At 35.3% G+C, this 24,404-nt stretch overlaps 2 protein-coding genes across 5 annotated transcripts in view; one reads left to right on the top strand and one right to left on the bottom strand.

The window, feature by feature from the left end:
- The window catches only part of LOC118739581 (CD81 protein), a 29,283-nt gene extending 8,343 nt beyond the window's left edge, over nt 1-20,940 (bottom strand). The window contains exons 1-2 of one of the 2 annotated variants that reach the window (XM_036470993.1): nt 20,538-20,940; nt 321-515 (exon numbers count right to left, since the gene is read on the bottom strand). In XM_036470993.1, coding sequence (XP_036326886.1) covers nt 321-515; nt 20,538-20,603 — 261 coding nt within the window. In that variant the 5' untranslated portion in view covers nt 20,604-20,940. Of the gene's footprint in view, nt 1-320; nt 516-13,695; nt 13,753-20,537 lie in introns of those variants that run through there. The other variant, XM_036471002.1, reaches the window with a different exon arrangement.
- Nucleotides 20,941-23,259: 2,319 nt separating this feature from the next.
- On the top strand, nt 23,260-24,357 carry LOC118750713 (mitogen-activated protein kinase kinase kinase 5). Of its 3 annotated transcripts, none has more exons than XM_036485451.1 (3): nt 23,260-23,762; nt 23,816-23,939; nt 24,006-24,357. In XM_036485451.1, exons 2-3 carry the CDS (start codon nt 23,820-23,822, stop codon nt 24,210-24,212), a joined length of 327 nt encoding a protein of 108 aa, XP_036341344.1. In that variant the 5' UTR covers nt 23,260-23,762; nt 23,816-23,819; the 3' UTR covers nt 24,213-24,357. The 3 variants fall into 3 exon arrangements, with proteins under 3 accessions (XP_036341344.1, XP_036341353.1, XP_036341340.1); XM_036485460.1 differs by having other exon boundaries at nt 23,260-23,717; nt 24,006-24,355; XM_036485447.1 differs by having other exon boundaries at nt 23,260-23,939; nt 24,006-24,354.
- Nucleotides 24,358-24,404: the final 47 nt, after the last annotated feature.

Here is a 24,404-nt window from a genome sequence, read left to right as displayed (position 1 = left end):
TCCTTCTATTTTTGTCCATCATTTGTATGGAGTCGCGGCACTGTGCGCCGACGACTACATATTTACTAGCAGCATGAGCGCTGTTGTGCGCTGCACTACGCAGTGGGTGGCTAAATGCGTGCGCCACTCACCGGCTGGATAATGCTGTTGTGCGAAGCGTAGGCGTTAAGCGTCCAGTTCAGTCGCTTTTCATGTACGCTAATCGAAATTCACAGCCACAAATTTTGGAGGTTGTCGCATGACATATTTAATTAAGTTATGTTTTCAAATAGCGTATTTGAGTGACATGTATGTATGTATGTATATATGTAGGTACTCACCGATACGAGGAGACATTGTGATTCTTTCACAACGCCACAACAGCCAAAGAAAGCGCCTAGCGTGATGAGCACACCAATGCCAAGGAAGACATAGAGCGCTATGTAGTAGTGATTATAGGATTGGGTCATAGACAGCACGAATGTGGGATCGGTGAGCATCCATACCGAGGCTACCACAATGATTAGGCCAATAATCTGCAAAACAAATAAACAAGAGTCGAATATGTACTTACACGTAGTAATTAAAGCAACGTTTGTTGTGCTATGTAGAAAATAATTGCAAACAATTTTTCAAGCAAAACAAAGATAAATGGGAATTTAAGTGAGTGTGAATGGAAAAAATAACAAGATACGAGTATTTGGTAGATGTATGTATAAATGTTTATTTTTGTATTTTCTAATATATTGAGACGTAGAGATGTTGTTAGGCGAAGTACAGTCGACTGAGTTGGAACGGGAAGTGAGCTTTAAATTATTTATAGAAGCAGCATACGTACAGTAATCCCCACTTGAGTAAATCGAATTCAATTTACATATAATTAAAAAAAATGTTTTTTTTTTGTATCCGACTGCTCTCGCGCCACAGGGCCCAAATTGCGGCAATCATCTTTTGAAATTTGACTAAGAGATTGTTTATGGCAAGCGTCAAATTTTTTTAGCTGAAGCTGAGATTCGATCGAGTACTAAATTACTAATTTTGAAACATCTGTTCGATAAGTTAGATGAGCTGCTTTTGTCAAGAGTTCACCCGTTGGCCACAGAAACCAATCGTGGTGCTTACCAGAATTTTTTCTCAGCTAATAAAACTATTTGTTTACAAATGTAGGTACATACTTCAGTAGCGTGGGCCGAAAATCCGCTTTTTTGGAATTTTGACTGGTAATAGGAAAATTATGGTTCATCTCTGTGAAAGATGACATGTTTTGGTCAATATCTTAGACTCGCCCAAGTCCATCAAAGTTGAAGTGCTAAAAAAAAAATTCTGAGCCTAAGATATTCACCAAAAATTTTCATCTTTTTCATAGAATATTTTTTAGGGCATATTTTTGCTATTACCAGTCAAAATTCTAAAAAAAAACGGATTTTCGGCCCACGCTAATGCTCAGGTTCCACTTCGAAAGAAAATCATTTTCTTCGTTCTAACTCCTCTGTTTTTGTATTATCGTATACTCATGTATGGTTATTTACTTGTATATATATGTAAGTATGTATCTTAAATTCTTTAAATAAATATCTTACTAATTACATAATACAATTATTTCTATTGTATACCGCAATATCTTATTGAAAAGCTCGTACATACATATGTATGTATTTATGTACGAATGTTTTTTTTTTGCATACGTGTGTATGTATATGTACAAGTATATATGTAAGTAATTGCTCGTATATTGTATAGCTGAATTATAATAAACAATTGGATGAATCGATTGCGCTTTCTTGCGTATATATTCATCATGAAATTTTAAGTAAACACAAGAAAAATAATTTGAAATTTAACGGTCAAACATATTGATAATCCCTGAACTTGTGGTATATGTATATACGTCTGGTTGTTGTCACCCAAATGGAAGCTTTTTCTACGAGTACAGTTTTATGTCGCCTTTAAGTGGGTAGAAGACTTTTTTGGAGGCGCTTTCATGTTAGAACTCTTTCTATATGATATATGTATGTATATGTATACGGATTCGGGTTGATTTTGAAATTGTGACTTAATCAATCTTTACATCGAAGTTTAGTTGGCCAAAATTTGGCAAAGAACGAGTGAAAATATCAAAAAATTTAATAGTAAATTTTGAAAAAAAAATTGCTTCATCACAGTATGTAAAAAGTCATACTCTTTTAAAATTTTACTGGCTTTGAGCTACCTCTAAACTTTTTCAATCGATCTATGGATGTGATATTCATAATTGCTTCTCATCGATTAATAACAGCGGGCTGCGAAAATAAATACACATGTTTTTTTTTAACAAAGATCGAACCAATTGTATCCGAAGCATTTTGGTAGCCTAAAAACCAATCCGTTTTCGAAATTGCTCCATCACGTCAGTGTGTTGAGATATTTCGATCTAAAAGTATAAAAATAGCTGATTTTAGCCATTTAGTATGACCATTTGGCTCTCGCCCCCAGTACAGTACAGGAATTGTTGCACTTTTAGGACATCAAAATGCTTTGGATAAACGTTCCGATATTTGTTTCAAAAACCCCGCAGGCTTGTGTTATAATGGTTAAAGCAGTATTGCCAATTTTTATCGATATCACATCCATCGTATTTTCTCCGTGTAGTTTAGAAGCTATTAGAGTAAGAATTTTAACATATTATATTTTCTGCATACAACGAAATTCCTATGTTCCTAATTTACATTCATTGTATGCTTCATAAATTTTATCAAATGAAGCGTGATTGAATTTTTTTATGTACCATTTACGCAATACTTAGGCAAAATATAGGCGGGAGATAAGCTCGTAAATTAAATATAAAAATATTAAGCTCCGTATAATTGCTTATTTGATTACCTTGCTATGTATACGTAAGTAAGTACAGTGAAACCTCCTTTGGGCGGACACTCACCGTCAGTCATTTTTTGTCCGCCCAAGAGAGGTGTCCGCTCAATGGGAGGAAGCTTATTTTAGAACTTTTTAATGTTTTAATTAATTGAATAGTCACTATTTCTTATTTTAATAAAAGATATTGATATTACATCGTTCAAACAAAAATGTGCATGTATTTTTTCAAAAGTGCATATTTCATTTATGTGCGTAAGTACATATTAAGTAATAACAAAATAAAAATAAATATAACATTTCAGTCCATAAATTACATAAAACCATAGATTCATTACATAAAAAACTGGGAAATTGTCGATTGACTTAAGTTTTATTTTAAATTTTTTTCAGTGTCAGTACCTTTTTCATCAATAGTTTTCATGTTTTTATCAGTGACAAAATCCAACCAGAAATCTAAATTTTCGGTCCATGTATTTATTATTATCTATTGTTATAAATTCATCAGAATTGGAATTGAATTCTCCAAGGGTTTCTGATAATTCAAATAACGAACTTAAACCACTGCGCAAACCAAACTAAATGTGTGCATAAAAATCACATTTTGTGCGGGAAGTCCCCCTTTTCCATTTAGTAGTCCGCCTATGAGGAGTTCGCGTCCGCTCAACGGAGGTTTTTGTTTGATTTGTTATGAAAAAAAATCTTAATGTCCGTTGATAAGAGTTTCGCGGCCGCTCGATAGAGGTTTTTGTGTCAATTTTATGCAAAATAACTGTCCGCGTCCGGTCAAGAGAGTGTCCGCTTAAGAGAGAGTAATTTGATCCGAAATTTATACTTAAAATTTGGTATAAGAAAAAATGTGCGCCCAAGGGAGATGTCCGTCTAATAGAGGTGTCCGTTAGGAGAGGTTTCACTGTACATTCATATATGTATGTATTGATACCCAGTCGGCGAAATGTGGAGCGTTTTTAAATGAAGGCTTTCCGACAGAGGTTTTTCAATGAGACCAAATCTTTGGAAACTGTATTAAAAAATTGTGCATTTTTTAAGGATGCGAATGAGAAATTTTGTACATTTTCACAGTTACAGAGTGGCGTTGTTTGGAAAGTGGTTATTGAGCTGAACTCAATTTTTTATAGACAACCACACTCTGTGACTGCCAAAATGTACAAATCTGTACAAACGTGCAAATCGTGTGATCCCTGCTTAACACTTGAGCTCCCAAAACAAATCGCCCCAATTAATGCAAACGATATAAATACCAGATTTTTGCAAGCCATTATTTCATTAACTTTTCCTTTTGAAAACAAAACTTTATATTCGATATTGAATTTTACATCCTTGCTTTGGTATTCTTTAAACTCAATGAAAGCCAAATCGATTTAAATGGTGCCTTTGTATACGCAAATGGTATTGTTTTGCACATCTTGGTAGTAAAAATTTTTAAGTGGCACACCAAAATCAGATTGGAAGTTTGCAAACAAAAGCAAAAAAACAAAAAAAATTAACACCACAGCGAAAACAAAAACAAATAGAAACACACAATGACAATTTCATATGTACGTATGCTCGTATGCGAATAAAACCATGTGACATACTTTCAGGCGCATGGCCTAGCAAAAATAACCACAAATCGACTTTTGATGTTTTTATGGAGCACGAGACGTGTCGAGGCGGCAATGCGCGGCTAGCGGTGAGCGGCATAAACAGTATATTTTATGCGATAAAAGTAAATGTGCGATTGCAATGCTCACTAGTAGTAGTGTTGCGGATGGGCCGTGACAGAGATGTTAGGGTGGTCGGTTATTTTACGCGCTTTAAGCTTAATACAGAATTGTACTAATTGACTATATATTGTATAATGTTATTGGTAATGATACCATAAACGATGGCAATAAAAATAAGCATATCGATAACAATAAGCATAACGATATCCATTTCAATAACGATAACAATACCAATATCAATAATGTTATCAATGATGTCGATGAAAAAGTTTTTTACCGTATCGACATCTATAACCTTATCGATAATCATAACAATATCGATAAGAATAAAAACATCGATACCGATCACTAAAACCATATCGATAGCAATAACCATATTAATATCGAGAGGCACATATCGTCGTTTAAAGTACAAAGTCGCATATTAAGATAATGAAAAACCTCATAAGCGAGGTTGCCAAACTTTGCAGGAGAGAGTAAAAGCTGTCTTATTTCAACACGGTTCTCTTTTTCATTCCTAATTAGCTCGACCTTTCATATCTAAATATCGATATTTGGGTATAAATGGATACGGCTTGATGTCAGGTGCTTCCGGTGGGCAAATCTCATTTTCGGCACTCGAAATTTTTGTAAGATGCGAATTTTCCGGCACTTGTGCGGTAGAGTACTGACAACCACAAATAATGTTTGCAAAAATTCTGGAAATTTAGCTATAATTTGTATTATTTTGTTAATTTTCGTCAATATTACAATAGAATTTTACAACATAATCTCCATCTAACCGAATACATTAATCCAAGCTATAAACTACTTTTTTTAAGCCGTCCTCAAAGACCTCTTTCGGTGTCTCCTCAGTCCATCAATAGCCAATGGCACCCAAAGTAAAATAAGTTCGCTATGTTTTCCAACATTACTTAGTTGGGTTGCATTGCCGAATTTGTTCGAAAAAAGTTAGAGAGCTGGCCAATGCGTGAGTGAGTGTAGCTTGGCTGTCACTGTAGAAACGTCAACTCCTATCACTGACCATGACCTTGAAGAATGCAAATACTTCGGCTTGAAATACTAAGGCATTTTCGTTCGGTATAGACCCAAGACCCTATGCCAGCAAACTGTAGCTCAAAATTTTCTTTGTCGTACTGGCCAGCAGAGAGTATTTCTAGAGCGCTCAACTCAGAATGGTTGCTGGAATCATCAATGGTCACTGCCTAATCGGAATGCATGCAGGAAGAATTGGTCTTTTCACAAACAACTTCTACCGAAGCTGCCGAGGCGAAAAGAAAATCATAAGCTTCGAACACTCTCCCTACCACTGTTCGGCTTCATAAACACTTTGTCCAAATCTGAGATCTTTAACGCTGCTATTTCTAGGGCGTCATTGACATCGAGCCTAAACGGTATCACAACGGGACCTGCGGATCTAAATGGGTCACCACTACGATCTGAAATGAAGACAACCACTATTTACTACTTAGCTTAACTTTCTATAGTGAGTTACTCCGACGAATTCTATTTAGTTCTACACTGACGCATCCAAAATTGATAACAATGGCGGAAAGCGAGTGTACTCGAAACAACTAGAAGTACAAAAGTTTTTCCGCTTACGGGACCACTGTTGTGTCTTTCAAGCCGACTTTGCGGTCATACTGGAGAGAAGACAGCCAAGTGGCTTTAAAAATTCTATATTCTGCCACATGAAACTCGGAAACTGTATTGATGGCAGTGATGGCAGAGCAGTTCATTCTTCATCTGTTATGGGTATCGAGACACAGAATTATACCAGACAATGAGATGGAGAATGAGCTTGCAAGGAAGGGCACTTACCTTCCATTTTCGCAGTACCCGCAAGCTCTATATACATACAAGTGCCCTTCTGTTCTGAAACGAAAAACGGTTCAGCTGGAAACCTGCAACAGAGCAAAGCTCATGTGGCCGAAATGGGGTGTAAAAAGAGAGAGCTACTTATGCTTACCAGAGGCCTGCGGTCTGGGGTGCCGTTCAACGACGAGGGGAACCCGAATCCGTAACGCACCGTCTTTGCAAATGTCCGCACTGGAAATAAGCAGACTAAGGTTCATGGACGCTGGGACCATAAGATAAGACGATTCAACCTAACCTAACCATTTACAGCAATATACATATAGAATTCTGCAGGCCCACCCTTGGATGTATGTGTGTACGTACATATGGGTGCAATATCTACTTAGTATTCGTGCTTCTGTGTGAAACTTTCTTGCATACATATATACAAACATATTCTTATACAAAGTATTGTAGAAAATTGGTATATTAAGAAGTAGAACAGCAGCATACGGCTGAGTAAGGCATATGTAAAATGAAGAAAGGAGTAGCAGAGCTGCTGATGTCGGCTATAAACAAGTGTCATTGCGCCAAATTGTCTGGCTATTCGTAGGTTGGTGGCAACTTGCCATTTATGAGTGTACACATGCACATGCATATGTATGTATGTGTGTATTCAAGAAGAGCTGTGAGGGGTCAAAACGCCCACCAGTTTTTACTATCCTTACAATTTTCCCAGTTCTTTTTGTTTCGCTGCATAGTACGAGGATGAGAGCATATCATAAATAATAGGTATAGAGAAATATTGCTGGGCGGTAAATATGAGCATGTTGGGGAGAGTAAAGACACTTCCTGCGAGAGTGCAAGTGAGAGCGTACAAAGCCCTTTTGGCCACAATGACCTAGTTACGTTTAAAATTGTTAATGGCTCTTAGGGGATTGCAAAAAGTATACCTACATATGTATGTATGTATATAAAAGCACATGAATACACACATATGCATGTACATATATATATATATGTATGTATGTATATATGTATACAAGGTAAAAGCAAAAATAAGTTAGTAAATAAATTATTATACATGTCTGTAAGTGAGGAAGGATGGCTCTTGAAAGGACATGTTACCATATGTATGTACATTAAGGTGGTCCAAAAATTAGTAAAGTCAGAATTTTAATGCTCTCACCCCCTAGAATTGTTCTATATCAAAAATAAAAATACACCTCTATTTTTTTATTTTGAAATCAAAAAATATTTTGAGGTCGCTCAAAGCGCTCAAAGTTTTCCATGTATTTTATGGGAAAAAAGCAACTCTTCGTAGAAATAGTAGGAATTCCTGAAAATCAATATTTTTTTCGATCGGAAAGCTCTCTTCAGAAGACTTTCAATAAGAATTTCCAATTGTTTATTTAACCATTTTTGATTTCTAATATTTTTTTCCCCCATTGCATTATCTTGCATTTTCCGGGGGCTTTGGCGGACTTTTAAAATATAGTTACTACTGAAAAAATGGTTAAATAAATAATTGGGTATTATTATCGGGAATCTCCTGAAGAGAAACAGAGTCCCCAATCGAAAAATATTGATGTTCAAGAATTTTATACCATTTCTACGAAAAGTTGTTTTTCCCCCATATAAAATACTTGGACAACTTTAAGCACTTTGAGCTACCTCTAAATATTTTTTTATTTCAAAATTAAAAAATAGGAGTATATTTTTCCGTTTTTCGAATTTCTTTTTTTATATGCATTTTTGGACAACGCTAATGTACATACATACACACATATGGTACGTGCAAGTGTGTGTATTTATTTAGTTAATTAGCGAGTAAACAATATTAGCATAAAACTCAACAGGGATTTACAAGTCACCACGCCTTGCTGAATTCTCAAACTTAGTTGAGATTTTGGTCAACAAAGAAATGCAGAATTTTAATTTATTTTGAGTACTTCTCTTATCACTTGTGTATTTGCTTTGGTAATGAAAAAGAAATATTTTTTTTTGTTTCACCTAAGCATGTGCTTGGGTTTGTACTCCGTATGCAGGCTTACACATACGTCTTTAATCAACGCCAATCTTACATAAGTGTTTTGTTATACGAATTTTGGAATCGGGTGAGAATCAGAAGTTTGAAATAAATACGTACGGTAGCGGGCAAACAAATAGGGACTAGTTTCTCTATTTTTTTTATTTATTTAGTGTTTATTATTTTTTAAGTCAAAATTTGAAACTTATTACTTATAGAAATGCAGTTTTGTGTCGCTTAAATTTCCGAATATAAAAGTCCAAGTTTGAAGTAGATGGGGCATAACGCTGCTTTTTGCAATGTTTGTTTTTTTTTTAATAACGGTGTTGTTAATTTTTCTCCATATAAAAAAATTTCGAACCTACTTTGTATAGCCAAAACTTGTTAAAATATCGCGTCCTTATTGGTTTGCCTGCCACTGTACGTGCACATACACATACAGGTTTGTATTTCAGTTGATACCGAATCGGGGTCAGCAGCAGATCAATCATTCGTATTCGAAAAAAGAGCTGACAGAAAATTTATGTACATAAAAGATTTGTTTGTGTCCTTGTATTCCTTAGACCGCATTGCTTCTTTTTGTTTGACGCTGTAATTTTCTAAGTAATTTTGGACGGTCACCCTAATTACCGGCTCCCGTTTGACAGCCGGCAAAGACTCCTTGTTGCTATGTATAAAGGTGTCAAGCGGAGAAAACAGGATAATAATTTTCCGAGGGGATTTTTCGCATTTTTTTTTAATTAAACAATAATGGCTTGTAAAACAATAGTAACGGGTACTAATAGCTTAAAATAATAAGATCAAAATTAATAGAATTTCTTTTTTGGCTAAATCTAATTTTTTCTTATTCTCCAGTGTACCTAATGAAATGATTCAAATGAATCAAATGAATGTTTTGATTTTTATTTTTTATTTTTTTTAAACGACATAAATAATATTTTCTACACATTCCCTTGGGGTTCGATTATAATAATTATTCTTAAAAATCTTCTCAGATGCAGGGTGTATTAAGTTCGTATATCTATTATTTGCAAATGGTTGGCTTCAGTTTTTTTCAATATGAAATGAAATATACATACTTACGTAATATATTTGTTAGGGAATTTCGGGCCTACATGAAAAATGTTCTTCTTTTTCTTATTTGGCACTATAACTACGGAAACCGTTCGTACTGATTTTGGCGAAGTTGTCCCGCTAAATGTTTTTTAAATGTCGGGACTTGTAAGTGTTTCGATTTTTCATATTTGTATCGATTAAATCCCGGTTTTCAGTTTTTAGTTATTAATTTTATGTGAGTCTCCCTGTATTCTGGCCCAAAAACCACTTTCGTTACCACGAGGAACATAGAGTATAAGGGAGCCATAAACATAGCCAGCATCCTTATTTTCTATGATATTTGGTTTTATTCTATCAAACTGGCACTCGCGCTATATTGCAGTCTATTATTATTGCAAATTTTTTTAAGGTTTTAATAATTATTTTTTAGGTTTTTTTTCTTAATCAAATGATACTATCCTTTTATTCTAAAAATAATATTGTATGTTCGGATTCGATGCTTTAGAAATGTCCCGATTTTTATCCACAGAAATCTAGTCACCGTAACTATAGCCGCCTAAGCGATTTTAGCCGGGTTCAGTATTTTAGAAAAATATTTGTACAATATTTAAAAAAAAAATTGTACATACGTATTTGTACGTCACCCGAAATGCAAAACACCGTAACTATCAAAATTTGTTTGCTGCAAAGGCTGCTGCTTTTAATTTTTCAGCAGACAAATTAGATAATCAGACCTTTCAGGTTTTGAATCGAAATTAATATAATTTTACAGTATAAATGCTTTTTATAACTAAGTGGAATTTTCTTCTTTTATGCAATTATTTTGAAGAAAAGTGCAATTAAACTTCAATAAAACCACACATTAAAAAGTGACCCTTTCAGACTGATGGCTGGGTTAGGGTTAAGATTTTCCTTGCAAAAAACGTGGGAAAGCATATGATTGATAAAAAAAATCACATTTTCTTAGATAATCTATTGGTTTGTGCATGATTAATTTCAGCCAGAAAAATTGGTCAAATCACCCATTGTGCTCTGTAGCAAAAAATTCGTATTTTTTTACGTAAGTGTGGGCGCAGATTGGAATTGAGAAAAAACAAGGTGTGTAGGAGATCTCCTCGAGATTCTCGAGAATGAATCCAGAAAAGAAGGAAAGCTTCAATCGTACGAATAGGGCAGCGCACTGTTCTTGCTGGTTGCTGATAAAGTGACAGATTTTTGTTATACATAATTCCACCGTAAATAAAAATAAAAATAAAAATACTAACAAATAAATTGAAAACAAGATTACTTAATGATTTCTAATTTTCCCACAGCTGTTCGTTCAAGTGCTTGTGTGCGAAATACAGATGTTCTTTTATTTTTAGCATTTGTTGTCATCATTGGTATTTTTTATAAATTATATTTGAATTTTCGGCTAATTTTAGTTGGCATCGATGCTTAGAAGAAGCTTTTCAAAATTGTGATTGCGTGAAAAACCTAGCAGAAAAAAGATTATGATGAAACACATAATCGAGCTACATATACATACATAAAAACAAAAAAGAGATGAGCAAATATGCTACATACATAAGTAACTATTAGCTTGTACGTCAGTGAGACAGCGGGATAATTTTTCTGAACTATGATGCGATATGAATGCGAAACTAATGCAATAATAACAATAAATATGTACATACATTAGGGTGCCTCACCAAAAAAAAAGTCGCGGTTTTTTCTCTGAAATCATAACATTCATCATATATATTTAAAGACTTCTACTGAAATATTTCAGAAAAAATATTAGGATTTATGCGAGCTGGACCGATTTGAAAAGACCTCTAAAAATTGATTTTTTTTATAAATAAAATGTTTTTACAAATATTTGGACATATTCATAGTCAAAATAAAGTCGACCCAAACGTTTATAGCAGCGTTTTGACATAGCACGGAAACAAAATAATTCGGTTTTTGAATATATTATTTTCAAATCGGGCAGGCCACTTAAATCTTAAAATTTTTTTCGAAATATTTTGGCGAAAATTTTAAAATATAATTAATTGTATATGTAATTCCAATAGGAAAACATTACCGATTTTCTTAAATTTTTTTTTTTTTGTATGGAGAGTGATGCACCGTAATGTACAAGTGTATGCAAGATCGGCAAACAAGAAAAATAATAAAGCGTGCATATTGTATTGATATTTTAAAATAGATCTTGACTAATAAATATAAGTATGTACATACATTTCTATACGCTTATGCATTTGAATATATGCATATATACATACACAATACATACAAATATATATATTTAACAGACAATATTTGCTTTGAGATTGATCGGGGTGGGAGGAACCTTTGAAGCACGACAATTCGAATGAAATAAGAAAATAAAATTGGAAAATTCATATCTATGCATGACATGCATTCATACATACATACGTACGTACGGCATATGTATGTACTGTTCCGTATAGCATACATGATTGCACACACTCATTCACTGCAAAACCGTTTCCCGTGTTTGTGTGTTGCTGGTGTTGTGTGATGTGTCAAATAGGGCGCAGCACGCCCAAGGGGGAGAATAATGTGCGATCAGCGGCAAAAAGTGGTGGGGTAATAACAAAATAAAAAAAAAATACAAATTTAATTAATACTCGTATGTAGGTACAATTATAACCAAAGGCGGTGAACAGTTGTCCTCATTACTGACACATATGAAATGGCTTCCGATAGTTAAATACAAATGACTACCAAAGAAGCGCCTCAAGTGAACAATTTGGACAACAAGCGAAGTAACCAGCAATTACCAAATGTAAATAGTCCTGAGTTAATAACTACTGACGACATTTCTAAGGATTATATATGTAAATACATATGTATATATGTACCTACATTAGGGTGCATCGCCACAAAAAAAATGGTTGCAGGTTTTCCACCGGATTTATAAAATGTATTCTATTCTAAGACCTACGCCAAAATATTTCAGAAAAATGTTATGAGTTACGTAAGCTGTAGCGATCAGAAAATAACTCCGAAAATCGAGTTTTTTTTTATAAATAAAATGTTTAAAAATTGTATAAGCGGAATCAAAGAAATCAATTTTTGAAGGTATTTTTAAATCAGTCCAGCTCACGTAAATCTTAATATTTTTCCAAAATATTTTGGCAACTTACTTAAAATATAATAAGCTATTCAATACCGATGGAAGAACAATATTAAAATTTTTACACATGGAAAGCGATCACCCTAATGTACATACAAATGTATGTTTTGCTATATAAAGTGGCTCGATATTCTATTCTATATTCTAGCAGTGGTACGCATCTATGATCGCGGGATAAAATAATCACTTTTCCAGAAGAAAAAAACGGGTAAGCAGGAGGCCTCAACTCCGTAGAAGCAAACCCCGACCAGGGAAAGAGCACAGGAAATAATTAATAAAAAATAGAGAACAAAAACTTAGTGATGGGTACTAACTGAAGAGATTATAATGATAATAGATTGGCGCTTACACACATATGTTAGTATTTGGCCGAGCTTCTCCTCCGATTTGTGGCGTGCGTGCATACCAAACCTGAATTTATTATTGAGTCACTGTACGAATACAATTAATTTTTTTAAGTGTGTAGGTGTGTACAATATTTTTTTTCGGACAAAACGCACTTGTATCGCTTGCGGTGTGCCACAGCGCTGGCGACTTACGACACCCACAAAAATGCCTAAAGCCCAACAACTTGTACATTTTTTGTAGCGCACAGACTGAACTATCGAAAGCGAATACAGACAAGTAATAAACATACATACATATGCACACACATATTTGTATGAGCTGAATGCATCTACCGACCAGTTGAGAGATGATGCTGCTGGAATTGATGGCTGCCCTAAAGTAAGAAAGCGCATGATGACGATTGTTTAGATGCAGTCTTTGTTTATACTACATAGCATTTAAACGAATTGCATATGTATGTAACATACATATGTATATAAAAACATATTGCACATGCATTCAAATTAACAAATCTTTTATTTTTTTCAGCTTTTCGTGCGCTTTTTTGTTTAAATGAAAACAATTATAGGCAAGCGGCAATGGCTTTTGATTGTTGACTTTTTTTTTTTTTGTTACACATACGACTTCAATGACCGACATTTTCTTTCACAATTTGCGTTTGCGGGCCGACAAAATGCACGCACATTCACCACTAATTAACAAACAAAATATGGAATTTTATAGTTTTCTGGGGAAGCCTATAGAGGCTCTATATTACATATACTTACATATGTCGCATTTAATAAATTTTAAGAATAGTGTGGCACACGTCGCATGTCTCTCATTCAGAGACGACATAAAATGCAATAAATATGTATTAGAGTGCTCGCTCCCTACATACAAAATATCATCTCCTTCTCGCTTGCCGTTTTATTCAGCTTCTTGAGGGAAAGTTAATAGAAAACGCTACAATCGAATGATTCCGGTTCATTGGTCACCACATTTGGTTTGTAATTTTATTTTCCCACTTTTTGCTTTACACTGAAATCAACGATAATTCGTACTAAGTGATTTCCAAACATATGTAGCAGAGCTCAAATATGTAACACCTTCGAGCCTCTCGGTATTGAATGACTTCATTATTGCAACGCTTTTCGAATGCTACATCATTGGATGTTGTCATCGATCAGCTCATTGCGCTATGTATTAACATAAGGTATTGTTTTAGTTTTGCTAAGGTGAAATTTTACTATTTACTCCATTACTATTATAGTACCAAATATTGGTAAAAGTTATTCTCCAGCGATTTGTAATTTAATATTGTTATTGGTTGTTGTTGCTGTAGTGGTTTACTTAGCTCTGCCTAGACAGCATAGTCCTTCAATCGTTGTCGACAAGCTCAACTAACGGTAAGCGCAGGAAATATGCTGTTTCGACGGGATGAGACAAAAAGGAAAGGAGTGTTAGTCGGATTGGGTTGAGTGGGCTTGGGAAGAGGGGGTTGTTGTCGTGAGGCGAACCTTCACATGACGGACAAAAATTTGATATGACGTTGTCAAGTTTAACTTACTACAGTATCCAGACATTAATTGAGCTAGAAGTACGCGGGTATGTATCTCTCGGCAATTTAATATCTGCAACTGGTGGGAGTTAGTGTAGGTGATAACAGTCTGCCTGTGAGGACCGTTTAAAGCCTATCTCTACATTGCCGGGTCCAATGGTTCTTATGTGTGTTGTTGAACCTCATAGAGCTACTATGTAGATGATGTTAAAGCGACATCAGGAGACATCCTGTCGCTGCCCAACTAATCCCTGACGTTCAAACAGGCACAGAATAAGTCAGAACCGGCAGGCCAATTGCGTTGTATGTTGCCGAAAACGTCCTTTTTGGCCTTGTTGCGGCTCCGTACTTTATTGACAATTGCGGTTGTGTGAGCGAAGAAAGACAACAGGCTATCAAAGATAACCCCTAAGATTTTCGGGTTATTTACCGTCAGAATTGGTGTGCCATCGACGTGAATACCGTGTAATCAAGAAGCGAGAAACGTCGCAGAGTAGCCGTTGACTATCGAGCAGAAATCATCAATTCCATTTCTGGCCGCCAATATCGAATAGGCATCAGCGTATGAGATTAGGGAAACTTCCTTTGGGCGCTTAGGAAGCTTCGAATTGTAGAAATTAAACAATACCCGGCATAGGTTTGCTCTCGAACGATCACTGACGTCTGCCGACCATTCAGATAGTTCACTGACCACCATTTGAATCCCTGGTGGATAGAGAAAGTGTCTTTTAGTTGAGTGGAATGAAAGACGGCATGAAACGCCTTTGACAAGTCCAAAGCTACTGGGACATTTCTCTCACAAGGGAAGTTTCAGTTGGGGCCACGAATTATCTGGGTGTTTATGACGTTAAGCCTGCGGTGGTGCTGTGCACTTTACGGAATGCAAGCTGATGCTTCGCTAGTTTCCCAGGCTTTATTAGTGGGACAACCTTTCCCGATTTCCATTCGGTTTAGATAGGTGAAGTCTATTTGACCGACTTCAAAAAAAGGAGGAAGTTATCAATTCGTCGGAATATTTTTTTTATGTATATTACCGCATAACTTTGGACTGCGTTAACCGATTTCTATAATTATTACTTAATTCGGTTTGGATCCGATCATTGGATCATGATGCAATTAACGATATTCCTGAATTTTTTTTAAAAGCACTGAAGTCGGTTTTGTTGTTTGTTTAAAAACTACTTCTCATTGTTATTGATGTGGCTGTTTGCTTTTAAATAGTTAGTCTCACACGCTGTGCTTTTATTGATTGGTTGGTATTAGAGTTACCCGTCCTCACGCCCAGATCCCAGCTAACGCTAAAAGTGTCATTTTCAAATGACTTCTTTCGAAACTTTTGGTGTTAACTTCAAAGCACTTGAATTTGTCAATAGCTAAATTTGTCCAGGTAAAGATCCGCGATTTTGGAGCTACGGTACGGAGGATTGTACGGGGGCCAATTTTAGCCACATGTTCGTGGTACCGAATAGTAATCAGCTGATTTGTGGCCATTGACCTTAAAATCCCTATATTTTATGCACGTTTTGTCAATTGGATGTATTGACTTAACGGGCGCAGAAGTACCTATTCTAACCAATTTTTATAAATGGCAGTTGCCTTTGAGAGCGTATTACATAAAGCTGACGAAGTTTCTCCTATCCCTCAAGAGGGAGGACGCTAAGCTACTGGTTGGCGCATTTCCTGCTGGTATCGCACGTCTTTAACCTAGCTCTGCGAGTGTCCTGCCCTTAGCGGACCATGTTTTACTTAGGAGTTGTTTAGTGGTTAACAAGGACTTCATTGCTTTGTTGGTAATTGAGCTGAGTTGTGACTCCCAAGTGAGTATTCTTTGCATAGATATTTGACATCTTCTTTAAAGTGAATCGCATTTCCCCTTATATTTAGATCTGGAAAGCATAGCTTGCCTTTTAGGGTGAAAAGGAGGATTGTAGTTTTACTGGGATTTATGGATAATCCCTCTTTCCTGTACCAATTGCAAGTAACATTTATATCGCTATTGATTACCCTTGGTCAAGATGGTCCTTTCCTTTTTGAGCTTGTAGTGACTCCTGAAATTTTATTTGTTGTGAATGGCTTTAATCGGCCGTTCATTAGAAATCACAGTTCAGTTGCTAATTTGTTATGCAAGCAACTACCAAGTTGAAACAATGCATTTTCGGAGAGATTTCTGATTTGCCGTTTAATATTTTAAATTGAATTTCAGAAAAACTTTGCTATCAGTGATTTTACGCAAATTAAACATCTTCTGATCTCATCCAGAATTATTCCATTTAATTATTCGCATTTTCATACGCACCCCAAATGCTTGTACTGAACATACCCACCGTTCATTGAACGGAACAGCACAGCATTTACAACAACAATAGATGACAGTGGGCGCCCAAAACTAGCACACACACCACTATTCGCTACAGCCTTTTTTATTTCCTTCCTCTTGACTTTCCATTTCTATTTATTCTTGTAGTTCAATTAAATGGCGGTTTCCTTGTATTCTGCACTGCCTTGACTTGACTATTTGATTGTTTGGTTATGATGACTGACAGACAAGCCTAGAGAGAGGCAGCAATCAGCTCTTTGACTTGAGGAAGATTGCACGACGGGTACATATTTATTTATGTACATGGAAAGATTTTTTGTGCCCAAGATAAGAAATTTTTTATAAAGGCAATAACTGCAATAATAAAAAAAAAATGTAGGACCGTAGTTCTCATAATACTAAAAAAAAAAAACGAGAAAACAAAGCCTAGACAGACGCTCATTGCGACCCAGTGTTGCCAAGTTTTGAATTTGAAAATGCACTAAAACCTAAGAAAAATCGCGTTTTTTCTCGAAAAAAGGCACCAAATTTGTATCGGAGTATTTAATGGACTTTGTATGCATAAAAACTTGTTTGTAGGAATGCTGATTTAAATTAATAAAAATCAATGTTTCTCGCTTGACGGTCGAATTTTTTCTGTTTTCTATAAATTCAAATATTTTCCTCCAAGCGACGATAACATTATTGTTCTTATTTTCTATTTTTTTTTTAAGATTCAAGAAAAATTTATAAATTTTTTCCTGACTGTTTATAGTTATGTATGTGAATTTTTTTCTTCATTTCGCATAATTTTTTCTACAATTCCTGTCAAACGAAAGCAAAAACAAAAAATTAAGTTTCATGAAGTATGTGTTAGTTTAAATCTACACTGCAGTCTCTTATTGTCTCGTGAGATGAAGGAATATAAAGAGCATTTCTTTCCGACTGCTTGACACCTGAAACATAACGACATTGGATTACCCTTTTCAATCTAGCAGGTAGGTCCTCAATTCACTTCCGAGTGATTTTCAACCCCGGCCAATTTTAATTCAAAGCGCATTTTATTGAAATTCACTCGGAAGTGAATTGCAGAACCTATCTGAATGTGTCTTATTTGAGCGCATAGTGGGAAAATATTTTTGTATCAAAAATTTGTTGGCAAACATATGCTCGCTTACGATTGTCATTGTGCCATGATTTGTTTCCCTTTTCGTAAAGTTGCTAAAATTTTTGCGATTTCTATTAATTTATCTTCGATTTTTTTAAGATTTACAGATTTGGTGTCTTCAAACTAAAAAAAAAGCACCAAAAAACGCACCAAGCACCAAACTCAAAAATTTTCGCGTTTTGAATATAGAAAAGCACCAAGTTGGCAACAGTGTTGCGACCGATATGTCAACAACAGCAATGGCAACGACAACTTCGGCTCCAGCGCGGGGAGCATGTAACTCGCCCATTCAACGTACCTACTATCAAGAAACCAGTATCCATCGGTTTACTAATAAAAACAAAAAAAGTCAACCATGCAACGTTGCGTACGAAGTTATGACCCTACATATGTATGTATGTATGTACATACTCACATACATACATACGGTTGTAGTTTGTACATTTTAATATATCGAGCCCTAACCGCCAAAATAACGTAAGCGACATTTTTTTCAAAATTTTCTTTTTGATGCAGAAATATTCCTCAGAGCATTTATGTAGATGTATTTTTGTATTAAAAAGAAAATTTTGAAAAAATGTCGCTTACCTTATTTTGGCGGTTGCATAGGTATGCACTATGTATTACGTATTTACGTCTGTCCTTACATATGTATAAATGTTTTTATTAATTCAAGAAGTTATGTTTATGCATATGTATGTATTGATGTACATATTTACACGCATAGCCATGCAACGATGCAGCGGAAGCAATGACACTTTGTGCGGTCTTACTGCATTGTGTGCTGTCAGTTTATACACACATGTGCGTAGGTAACATGTCCATACAAACATAAATATGTATGTTTTGATGTTACGTGCATCGGCTGCATCGCTTACTCGTTAGGTTGTAGTCAACTCCAGCCTAGGGCGTTTAAATACCAAAGAAAGGTGGGAAAATATAGCGCCAGCAATAAATTTGTGCCTGTACATACTTACATGTGTACATATACACAAACGTACATAAATACAAAATTATGTATATACATACTACATATACATATGTATGTACATATTTACAGGGTACCAGAGAGGCCAATTTTGTTAACTACTAGACAATTTCTTGCGAAGAGATACTTGGATATAGCAAGTATTTAGTGTCACTTATGTACATATGTATATACATTACAAGTTATTTATATGTACATACAAATAATATATATATTTGACGGTAGCTATTCATAATCCTACATAAAAGTAGACAACTATTTCCGGCAGTAATCGCTTCTGTCACACAAATCCCACCAAAAAACCGACAAATTTGCGAACGAAACTATACTAATATGTACATACATACATAAATATGTATGTGCTGCGCTTGTAAATATGCACGTAAATAAATATGTATGCACGTTAGGGGGGTCCAAAAATACATACATGTGAGAAAATAAAGTCGGAATTTTAATGCTCTCACCCCCTAGGATCCCACCCTAGGAAACCTTACACCTCTTTTTTTTTATATTGAAATAGGTCGCTCAAAGCGCTCAAAGTTTTCTATGTATTTTACTTATATGGGGTAAAAAACAAGTTTTCGTAGAAATGGTGGAGAATTCTTGAAAATCAATATTTTTCGATCGGGAAACTTCGCTTCTCTTCAGCAGACTTCCAATAACAATACCCAATTGTTTATTTAACCATTTCCTATTAGGTATTAACTGTTTTTATAGGACCCCTAAAAACCTCAAAAAAAATGCATTAGGGGACCCATCCGAAGAGGAACGAAGTTTTCCGATCGAAAAATATTAGGGCTGTTCAGGACCTTGTGCATATGCTCTTGGATTTGAGTATTCATTGCATTGCACAACAGTAAAATGCACACGGTTGTCATGGCAGCAAACAAAAAATTTGCAAATGCAATTCCAATTGCAAATTCAATACCATTTCTACAACATCCTGAACAGCCCTAATGGTTTTCAAGAATTCCATACCATTTCTACAAAAACTTGTTTTTTTCTCCTATATAAAATGCATGGACAATTTTGAGCGCTTTGAGCGACCTCTACATATTTTTTGATTTCAAAATAAAAAAACAGGGGTATAATTTTTTTCGGTATAGAACAGTCCTAGGGGGTAGAGCATTCAAATTCCGATTTTTTTTGGGTCACCCTAATGCGCATACATACATATGTATATTTATGTATGTATGTACATAAATTTAGTACAATCATCGAAAAAGGACAATAGGATTTTTAGCGATTTGTGCTTCGATAGTAGATTTCTTGAATGCATTTCATCTGTGTACATATGTACATATGTATCAAAATACATACATATTTTTAATTATATTCCTTATATAGGTTATGCCGCACACTTATCTCCGCTATGAATCTCTGTTTAGCGATTTACGAATATTTCAGAGAGCATCACCCGAATCCGACACATAGTACACCCAGAGATTTCGTTACATATTCAACTAATAGGATGTTCATAAACCGACTGAACACCCACCGCCCAATAAGGATACATTCATATGTACATATTTATATGTGTATGTATGTATGTATGTATATTGATATATATTTTTATACCACCCACTCGTCCTACAATTGCCTCCACATTGTACATACCCAAAATAGGATGTTTATAAGCACCATCAAGTATTTTACACACGAACAGCAGCCGTTCAAACCCATTTTAGCGTTTTATATTTGGTTTTTAATGTTGCTGCTACTGCTTCCTTTTGACCTTTTTTTTTGTTAATACAACAGTAGAACACTAGTAGATATTCCTCACTTTCACATACAGTACACACTTATAATCCACAATATTTCACGAACTCGGCCATTAGATAATACTTTGCATCTTTTCTCGATTTACTATCGCACTTTTCCTCGAGTTTTTAACCGTTTTCACACTTTTTAATTTAACTTTCAATGAAATTTGCAAATTTTCTACTGCACTACTTTTCACTACTTCGAACTATTTGCCGTTTCCGCTGCGTTTTCCATCGGTTGTGCTACGACGCTTCTCTATCCGCTTCTGTGTTTCTGTTTTCCTATTGAATTCACTCAACTTGGTCCAGTGTTGCCGGTGAGAATTTTCAGGAAGTCTCATAAAAGAGGTCATTGACGAAAAATAAGGTATCCATGTTATTTTTGCTTTTCTTTACCAGTAAAAGAATTAATATGTGGAATTTAAAAAGAAAATAGCTTTGCACAAAAAAGGGTTGCAAAAATACACGTAAATCTAGTTGCTGCAAGGAGAAGAATTGCATTTCCTGTAAAAGTTTTAAGTGATGCATTTTTCGAACTTAAGATTCTCTTAACATTTCCTAAAAATATCTGAAAAGACGCAAAAGTCACACATAATTTTGAAAAAGGGTCAAAAAATCCAAATTTTCTAAATGTCGGGTCAATGGATATGTGCGCTTAAAATTTATCAAATTTTCCCTTTAGCCACGTAACGGCAACACTGACTTGGTCGTTGCTCATTTTTTCCGAATGGCGTTTTTTGAGTACGAGTGGAACGCGAATGCGCTCGACACGGTTGCCACTGTTGGTTGTTTGGTAGTTTTTTTCTCTGGTTTGGTGTTTTTTTCTTTATAAGAAATTAGCAAATTTTTTCTTTACAAAAAGTGTTATTGCATACTGAATGCCAAAAGTGAATAAATGAATTTTTCAAACTCAAATAAAATAAAAATATGTTGTTTTTCCAAAAAATCTTCATTAAAAAAAAACGGCCTCAAACTCAACAAAATTGTTAATTTTTTTTTTTGTAATAGATAAGTGGCTAGCAAATGTGGTTCTTTTTATTCAGGTTGGTTATATTTTTAACAAGTGGCAACCGTGGCACTCGAAGCATAAACAGAGCTACCAATACTTGGTAGAGGTACGAAATATTTGGGATCCCTTGGCTACTGGTTATTTTGAAGTAAAAATGCAATATAAACGAAACAAATAAAAAAACATATTGAACTAAAGGAGTTAAAAGAAATCATTCTTTAGATTTATACATATATACATTACTTTCTAATCTTCCAGAAAGTGTAATAAAAATTGGGATTTATAACTTGGATCGAAAAATGTGTAAAAATTAAAATTTAACCTTCCCAGCCTTCCGTTCGTACACTTACAACGTCAATAATCAGGGAACGGATTTTTAAGACCTAAATAAAATAGCGAAATAGGCAGCAAGACGTTTATCTCTATAGTTGTATTAACATTGAATCACAAGATGCATTTGAAGTTTTCTATAACTATATCGTGAACATTCTTAATCGAATATACACTGTCTCTTTAGCAGAAAAAAAGGCAATTCCCATAAAATCCGTTCCCTACCAATAATTTATCTAATTGGATGCTGCAAAAGTCTGGTCGTCTTTAATTAATTATCTTGCACTTTTATAATCTTGTCAATTTGGATCCGACGACAATATTGGTTTTGGCAACTCTGTTAAAACCGTTTGTGCTGCCATACTTAAACTTGTATTAACGAGAATTTTAAAGTTGTGGAACGCAATGCTCGACTTAATTTCTACAATAATACAAATAATTGAACGGCGCTTACACATACGTTAGTATTTGGCCGAACTTCTCCTCCTATTTGTGGCGTGCGCCTTGACGTTGTCACAAAAAAGGGAGGGGCCTACAGTTTTACGCCGCCTCCGAACGGCGATTGCATTTTTATGAGAAGCTGTTTTCCATGTCAGAAATACACTCGGGATTTGCCATTTCCTGCCGAGAAGGCAGCTGTTAAGAAAAAATCGTTTTCTTAACTTTTTTTTTGCGATGTTACTTTGACCAGGACGTGAAGCGAGGGTCTGAGGAATGGAAGCGCGCACCGTTTACGACTACACAACAGCGGCCGCCAATATCTTAAACATTTCAGTTTGCGTTAAATTTGAGCCTTTAAAATGCTATTTTCTACCCACAAATCGTTTAGTTTTAATTTCATTTATCGATAAACTCTTAAATGGATGCGCTCTGAACACAACCAATTAGGGATGTCAGTGGCAAAAATACATCGATGTTTTCTTTGATTCGATGCATCGAATTGTACATCGATTGCATAGGATTTTTCACAATTGTACCAAGTTAGAAATAAATTATTGCAACTGAGCGAATTAGTTTTCTAACCGAACTTTTTGAAGTCATTTCAATTTTTGTGTCAAAGTCACTTCTGTTTTTTGTACTATTAAAAAAACTGGAACGAAGGTTCAATGTACTACAGATGTCAGTTTTGAAAAAAAAAAATCGATGCCTCGATTTATCGACTGTTTATGCATCGAGTACAAAATATTTGCGATACTTGCGATGCATCGATATTTTTCCGAAATCTCTACAACCAATTGACATTTTAAATTCGTGCTAGAAGCAAGAAAAATCCCAATTTGAGATCAACAGCGTTATTTTTTCTCTTGTGTGTGTCCGTCAATTTGTCCAATTGTCGATTGCCTGTGAAAAAGTGGAATATATAGCCAGATATTAGTGAAGTGGCTACTTGCGATTTAACAGTAGAGAAAAGTAACAAAAGCTTGCGTAAAACAACAAGTAGAGTGCAAATGATTTATAACCCTAACGCCAATTGAAAGAGCACGCGAATTCCAATGGCGCAGTGCCACCATTACTATTGTTGTTAAAGGAGGCAGAGTAGGAGGCTGCTACCTGCTACACTTCAACTGCGGTTGCTGCATTTTTTTTTTTTAGCTAGGCGTGTTCTGCGAAGTTGTTTCAGCAACCACGAAAAGCTCGGAAAGAAGTGCGCTTGCTGTTCATATCTTCAAGGTGAAGAGGTAGCAAAAGTACTGGGTAAGACAAAAGGGAGTTGTAGAAGGGCGAGGCACACATTTTTGCGTAGGCGACCATAAAGTTATTACAAATTCCCAATTGAAAAGTGAATTATTTAGCAAAATGGATGTAGCTGTTGTAATTGATACACAAATTACCGAATATCTTGAGGATCGCAAGTGCGCTTTGGAAGAAATGAAGCAGGCCATACAATCGGTCGGTGCTAATTTTCAGCGTGTGCAGGTGGATAATTAAACTATAAGAATTTAAGGAATGCCAATTTTTCATATTTTACCTTTCATTTTATAGTTCGACAAACTCGATTTCGGTGAAACGAACATGCTAGAAACATTCTACAATGCAGATGTGGCGATAATTGATTTAAGTATACTGGTGCAACAGCGATCACTGTCCTACCATCTGGGAGTACGCGAGAGCTTCGGTATGAAAGGGAACATTATCGTCTATAATGATGTACAATCCAAGCAGACATTGTGCCTCAAGGTGTGTGAGTAGTAACCGCTGAAACTGCATTTCGATAAATTTTATTAGCATAATTAGTAGAATTTCAGGCGCGGAGTTGGGGTGTTGTAGCATTTTGCAATCAATTAACACATAATTCTGCCAATACTACTTTCGGCAAATAAGTAGCTTTGCTGCGCTTTAAATTTCTTTGTTGCTAGTAATGCTGTTAGCGATAAGATAATT

This window comes from Rhagoletis pomonella, unplaced genomic scaffold, assembly GCF_013731165.1.
Source record: "Rhagoletis pomonella isolate Grant_MI unplaced genomic scaffold, Rhpom_1.0 Rhpom_scaffold_00001, whole genome shotgun sequence".
Taxonomy (NCBI): domain Eukaryota; kingdom Metazoa; phylum Arthropoda; class Insecta; order Diptera; family Tephritidae; genus Rhagoletis; species Rhagoletis pomonella.
The sequence above is the reverse complement of the archived record's forward strand: the minus strand, read 5'-3'. Positions and strand labels throughout refer to the sequence as shown.